A 6,704-nucleotide genomic window follows, 5' to 3' on the forward strand; every position below is an offset into this window, starting at 1 on the left:
GGATGCCAATTGGCTTCCAGGTCAGAGCTTCTACCTGACACAGCTTCCAAGTTCAGACTCGAATTTGGGAGTCTGTCCTAATACTGGCCTAGGACAGTCTTTGTCGGTACCTTCCTTCCACCTCTCCCAGGAGAGGGGCTGATAGAGGTTGCTAGGCATCGGGCGCCAGCCAGAGAGAAGGCCACGCGGCCCTGGGTCAGTCTATGACCTGCCCAACTTCTAGGGTGCGGAGCTTAGGCGCTGGGCACTGTGCGCGCAGGGTTTCCGGCTTCTGCTGCTCTCTACCGTCAGCTCCCTCCTCCGCCCTAGCTCGGCGCGGACAGCCAAGTCATTTCAATTTAATCTTCTTTAAAAAGACATAACTAATAAATCTATTGCCGAGACCTCGGAGAGACGGCCAGCAGAGTGGACCGTGCTCCCAATCCCATTGAACCCCATTGAAAACCATGACAACACAGGACAAGCTCCGATTTATCCCGGCGCGCTAAAGCGCATTGTGAGCAGGCGTCAATCACGCATTATTTCGGACTGAACAAATGCAAAATCTTGACTGGAACAAATGCTTCCAACAGGTCCGGGGCGTCGAGCTCCATTTCCCCTTTGTCCGCGGCCTAGCAGTTGGCCTGTATTGGGGTTGCCTCCGCCCGACCACCCAGCGCGCCGCACAGTCCCGGGCGCCTCGGGCACGCATGACAGGGAAGCTCCTGGGGAGGGTGCGCCGGGCCGGGTGGGGCGGCTCCAGTTGCACGGGAGCCGGGTCCGAGCTCAGATCAGGTGGAGACAGGATTTCAGGTGCGGTCACCTAAGTACCGCCGGCTCGCACCTAAATTTAACAACCCACTACCCTATCCACTGGCTGCAGAAGGAGAGGCTTCTGAGAGCGCGCTCGCTCGGCCCTTGCCTGAAGCGCACCTACCGTGAAACCATGGGCCAAGAAAATGTGCCCGGCTCCTTGCACCTTCTACACGACCATTTCCTCGGTTAGGGAACGAGAAGATGTCAGGAAACCCCGAGCAGGCCATCTTTTAAGCCCGGCGGGCGCACTCCTAACTCCCGCAATCGGTCCCTTACCAGACCAGGCCCGGCAGCTTTGGTGGAGCGGAGAGCCCGAGCCACCCAAGGCCTGGTCTGGGGCAGAGGACGCACCTCCAGCCCCCGGCCTGACGTTGAGGCTACGGAGCCCAGGCGGTGCCCAGATGCCAAGGAGGCAGCAACGCCCTCAGAAATGCCACCGCCCGTGAGGCCTAGAGTGGGCCTGGGCCAGCCACCGGGGCAGAGTGGGAAAACGAGCCTAATGCCTCGTAGGAAAGCAGTTTGGCCTGATTCTGCCTCCATTTTGCTGGCCTGGGGCAACCCGCGCAGAACTGGGGCTCCCCGGATGCTCCCAGCCCTTCCCGAGCACCGCTGAAGTTGCGGGCGCTTGGGGTGTGGGAGATTCCTAGCGGTCTTCGAAACCCTCTGCACAGGTGCTGGCGGGGCCAGGCCTCTCCTCTGCCCCCGCCTGCAACTTCTCGCCTCTGAATCCTTACAGGAGCCCAGCCAAAAAGAGAAAGAGAGCGCGCCAGTGTTCAACGCCGCCTTGTAAATCACTTTCCGGATAATTGCGGGAAACGAACACTCCAGCAAACAAGCTCGAGGAATAAAGCAAACAAGGAATAAATTCCTGGGTGCTCATAAACCCACCCATGTCGCCCCCACCTTTCCCGGCGCTCCCGCAGGGCCAGGCTCGATGTCAGCCCCGGAGGAGGAGGAAGCCGGGACCGGCGGGCGGTGGCCACCGCTCGCCACCCAAGATGTTATTCTTTGGTAACAATCCCCATTATCTGTCCCCACTTGGGGCTAATCAGACAGAATCACTAATGCGGAGGGCAGCTTCCTGCCGCCTCTGGGATGTAACGGGGCGCCCGAGGGGCGGGGGACTGGGCGGGGCGGGGGAGGCACCTTCCGGGCTCGCCGGGGCTTTGGTGCAGCACTCATTCAGGTACTTGACACCCGGGAGACCCGGACCTCTGCTTTCAAAGCGTCCCGGGTGGGAAGAGCTGTTTATATAAACTGGGATTCCACAGTAAACGCGCTAATATCTCGGCAGCCAGTGCATGGCGTGCGCCTCTCACGCCCACCCATAGGAGCGGCGTCCCGGGCCGCCCCTCGGTTCCAGATCTACCCTGCCCCCGCCTCCTTCCCCTGCTCGGCCATGGCTACCTCTGGACGCCTCAGCTTCACCGTGCGCAGGCTCCTGGATTTACCGGAGCAGGATGCGCAGCACCTGCGGAAGAGGGAGCCGGAGCTAAGCGCCCCTGAGCCCGGCCCCTGCGCCACCTGGCTGGAATCCGAGCGCGGCCACTACCCTTGTGAGTGAGCAGAGGACAGCAGCGGGGGTGGAGGCGGGGGAAGTGAGCGGGCTCAGAATCAAGTCCCCGGCTCGTGCGGGGATGGGAAGCGGAAACCCCAGCCCAAGGTCTGGATTTCCTGTGTTGGACCCACAGACTCTGTCCTCCTGAAATCCCTATGTCAGTTGGCACATCTTGAGAGCAGATCCCTGGGCCTGGCGCTAACGCCCGAGATTTGGGTTTCCGTTTCAAGGGGTCAGAATATTTAAATATTTAAGAAGCCGCCCTTAAATGCCTGAAAAAGTGGCCACGTTCTTCTGGCCTCGGTTTGGGATGAGCAGTATTGGCGAGCCTGGATTCAGGGCTTTGCAAACATCGGCAAACCGTAGTGCAGTCGACCTCAAAGTGGCCCGTTTTGGTGAGACAGCTTGCAGTGAATTCGTCTGCCAGCGCAGCGACCAGGACTGAATGGTTTTAATAGACCCCCCGGGGTGGGTTTCTTTGGAGGCGCAGTCCCAGGCTGTGGTCTAAAAGGTCGTCGAATTCAGAGAGGTGGTTGTCCAGACATGGGTCCAGGAAAGGAAACGGCCTCATCCCGAAAGCCGCGGGCGAGTGGGGGCGCCCTCCCGCCCGTGGGTCGGCGCCCGCGCTCCAGAGGCGGCCGGCGTCTCACAGGGCCGTGTCTCCTTTGCGTCCCTAGCTTCGGACGAGAGCAGCCCAGAGGCCAGCCCGAGGGACTCGTCGCAGCGGCCGTCCGCTCGGCCTGCGTCTCCGGGCTCCGACGCCGAGAAGAGGAAGAAGCGGCGGGTGCTGTTCTCCAAGGCGCAGACGCTGGAGTTGGAGCGGCGCTTCCGGCAGCAGCGCTACCTGTCGGCGCCCGAGCGCGAGCAGCTGGCGCGCCTGCTACGCCTCACGCCCACACAGGTCAAAATCTGGTTCCAGAACCACCGCTACAAGCTGAAGCGCGCGCGCGCGCCGGGAGTCGCCGAGGCGCCCGACCTGGCAGCGGCTGCCGAGGTGCGCGCCGCGCCCGGCCTGCTGCGCCGCGTGGTGGTGCCCGTGCTGGTGCGCGACGGGCAGCCGTGCGGCGGCAGCGCCGAGGGGGGCACGGCCGCCGCCCGGGACAAGAGCGCGGCTCCGCCGGCCGCCGCCTGCCCTGTGCCAGGCTACGCCGCCTTCGGGCCTGGCTCGGCTTTCGGCCTCTTCCCCGCCTACCAGCACTTAGCGCCCCCCGCCCTGGTCTCCTGGAACTGGTGAGGCAGCCGAGGGGCGCGGGCACCTGGGGCTACGCTGGACTTGGAGTGAGCTCTGCGGCCGGGCCCGGCTACAGCCGGAGACAAGGAGCGCGTCTCGCCGCCCCACCTCCTTCGGCGCGGGGGTCCTCTCCGGCGCCCCCACCGGCCGGCACTCCGGAAACTTTCGCCAAGACACCCAGTCTCCTCTTCCTTCGACCGCCAGACCCAGAGCTAGATTTTATTGCTTGAACCTTATTTGTACATTTTAAAATAGCTATTTGTATGGGAAGCAACTTATTTTAAAAGAAATAGAATATTTTTCCTCTTTGTGGTGCGAGAATAAAATATGTAGGTTTGGGTCCCCTTTTTGCGTGTCTGCCGGGAACGGAGGTGGGAACAGTGCTTTCCCGATCCGGAGTTCGGGGCGCCGGGCCACTCCTCACTCGCCAAGTTAAGGCCCACCCCGAGCTGGGTAGAAGGGCAGAGCACAGTCCCCACACGCCTTTAGGAAGAAACAAGGGGAAGGGAGAGAAGAGGGGGGGCAGAGGCACCTGTGAGGGTCCTATAAGTGTGGGGTGGTGGCTCTGCTCCCAACGTGAGACGGAGGCCCTGGAGCCGCCAACCGAGTCGGCCAGGACAGGGCATAAAGAGAGGGCATAATGAGCTTCTCCGAAAGGGTTCGGGGAATGCCAGCGGGACCCGGGCTGAGCGCGCTGCTGGCGGTTCCTTTCGGGGACCCGAGGACCACGCGGGGAACCCCCAGTTACGGCTACGAACGCCTCACTGGGCAGCTGTGATTTTCCGCCTCTTCTTGGCGTGACACCTGGCCAGGGTGGGATGGGAGCGGGTTGGTGGGGGCGGGGCTGACGCAGCTCAGGGCTGCCCGCTGGGGAAGGACAGCCCTGGAGAGCTCTGGGAGCCTGACCCCGGGGTGGACCCGTTGGTTCATCCAGTTTCACCCACGGCCCCAGTTGTACCGCCCGGGCGGGATCTAGGGTTCTACCCCGCTGGGTTTGTAACTGTTCTTCGTTGGGCATCCCTCCGTATCTGTAGTCGCAGGGCCTCCCGTGCAGTGTAGGGTTCACTCTGTCGGAGAAGAAGTGAGGACCTTTCTTTCTGGCGCCCAGTGAAGGGAGATTCGAGTTTAAAGAGCAGTTTGGAGGCATCAGATCCACAGGCGGGAGCAAGGGCTCGATTAGGCCTGTGAGAAGTAGGCATTGGCCGTTTTTTGGGTTTTAGCTTTTTTGTCCCAGGAGGAAGAGGAGGAGGTTGCGGGAGGGTAGATAGCTGAGGTCCTGTTATCACCTGGGATTTTGGGGGTGGGGAGAGACAGGAGGGCAGAGGGGAAAGGAAGGGGGGTGTTTGGGTCTCAGCTGCTGGCCACCTTGCCTTCCATATGGATGCAGTTATCTTAGAAGAATCTCTATCCTTAAACCTCCTTTTGTCTTGGAAACTGAAAAGGGCATTGTCAGGCCTGAAAAGGACCTAGACAAAATCCGCACTGTTTCGATTCAGGACTCTGTTTAATCAGTCCCTGGTGACAATGTAGTGGGTGTTAGGGAGGACAATAGTATCTTTTAAACCTTGTGGCCTTCGGGAAGACAAAGGGCTTGAATTTCATGGGCTTACAACTTCAATTAGAACAGTGTCAGTGTGCATGGGAGATTATCAAATTTGTATCATAAAACCTCTTTCTAATAAATGATTGCTGGGGTGGGAGCTGGATATTGTAAGACATATATTGGAAACTGCCCTTGGGGCTTCCCCATCAGCCCTGGCAGAGTGGATGGGAAGGAAGAGGAGGGAAAGATGTCTGAAGAAGGCCCGGCTCAGAACTTGTCCCTGCAGTCAGCTGATGGGGAGCCTGGCTCGTCCATGCTCTTCTGAAAGGTGGTTTCGCCAATAATGGAAGTAAAGACTCGTAGCTCGTTTTCTGTTCTTGCTGGTGACAAAGACCTGAACATCTGTGAAAGTGCAAAATCACCACTTGTTTAGTTTCCTGCCTTTTCTTTCCTGGAGCTCCAGAAAACGTAGGACTTGTGGTATGCAAAGCAGAGAGTCTATTAGCTATGAGGCCCATAGGACTAAAGGATCTGACTGTGGAAAGACTCTCTTCCCAGGAAGACCTTTAGGAGACCGTCTTCAACCAGATTCACCCGGAGGTCTCACCCATGTAAAGGACCCAGAGAGGTGATCACAGCCATAGGAGGCCAGCCCGTGTCTTGTGGAGGAGAAGAGCAGACATTTCTTCCGGCTCTAGCCTCAGGATCTCGCGTGTCTACAGTTACCCACTTCTTTTTGCTCCTTTTTCTTTAGGTCCCTTCCTTTGTAGAGGAAAAGCCATAGGGGAGAGTTACTAATGTACCCCCATCACCACCCACGCATTTTAGAAACTCAGGCTGTCATTTTTCTTCTGTTCACACCTGAGATCAGCTGGAACTGATGAATGTCAATTTCCTTTCTGACCTAAAAGATCAATTCCCCTAGGCTCTGACAAGAGAAGCTAAACCCAAGGCCTGATCTCTCTCCCCAGATGAGAATGTTTCATACCTGTCACCCATCACCAATATTGCAAGGCAGAGTCACACTCAGCAAACTTTTATTGAAACTTGCTCTGTTCTAGGCATTGTTTCAGGCACTTTCACAGCTGACCTCACAGAAACCACTGCATATATAATACACCCATTTTGCAGATAAGAAACTGAGGCTCAATGTGTAGGAGTAAGCAGTCATAAACCTCACAGAATATTGCCATTGTCTTTAGCCCTTACTTAAGCCACAGTGTAAACTGCCCTTAAAGTGGACTTGAAATCTTTATGTGATGACAACATAGATGCTACCCAGCCACCATAAAATTGTCTTATGAATGATCTGAAAGGATGGAAGAGCATGCTGAAAGTACCATATGTGGCTTAAGGCCACTTAGAGAAATTGACCATAGCTTATCACAGTAGTTGCTAACGTTTATTGATGTTCCTGTGTATGAGGCAATATTCTAAGTTTTTAAGTCAGATTAACTCATGTAATCTTCATAACAATCCCGTAAGATGCTACTGCTGTTCCTACCTTACAGGTGGTAAGGAAACTGAAGGCCAGAGAGGTTATCAGTAACTTGTCCAGATCACACGACTAGTAAGTG

General features: G+C 57.3%; 1 protein-coding gene across 2 annotated transcripts; it reads left to right on the plus strand.

The window, feature by feature from the left end:
- The first annotated feature begins 653 nt into the window (after positions 1-653).
- Positions 654-5,995, plus strand: NKX2-8 (NK2 homeobox 8). 2 transcript variants are annotated; one of them, XM_086363531.1, is made up of 4 exons: positions 654-980; positions 1,532-1,806; positions 2,090-2,351; positions 3,031-5,995. In XM_086363531.1, exons 3-4 carry the CDS (start codon positions 2,195-2,197, stop codon positions 3,585-3,587), a joined length of 714 nt encoding a protein of 237 aa, XP_086219657.1. In that variant the 5' UTR covers positions 654-980; positions 1,532-1,806; positions 2,090-2,194; the 3' UTR covers positions 3,588-5,995. The 2 variants fall into 2 exon arrangements, with proteins under 2 accessions (XP_086219657.1, XP_086219658.1); XM_086363532.1 differs by lacking the exons at positions 654-980; positions 1,532-1,806 and having other exon boundaries at positions 1,904-2,351.
- The last annotated feature ends 709 nt before the right edge of the window (positions 5,996-6,704 follow it).

Source organism: Bos grunniens, chromosome 21 (assembly GCF_055505025.1).
Source record: "Bos grunniens cultivar Pamir isolate PY7600 chromosome 21, Bosgru_T2T1.0, whole genome shotgun sequence".
Taxonomy (NCBI): domain Eukaryota; kingdom Metazoa; phylum Chordata; class Mammalia; order Artiodactyla; family Bovidae; genus Bos; species Bos grunniens.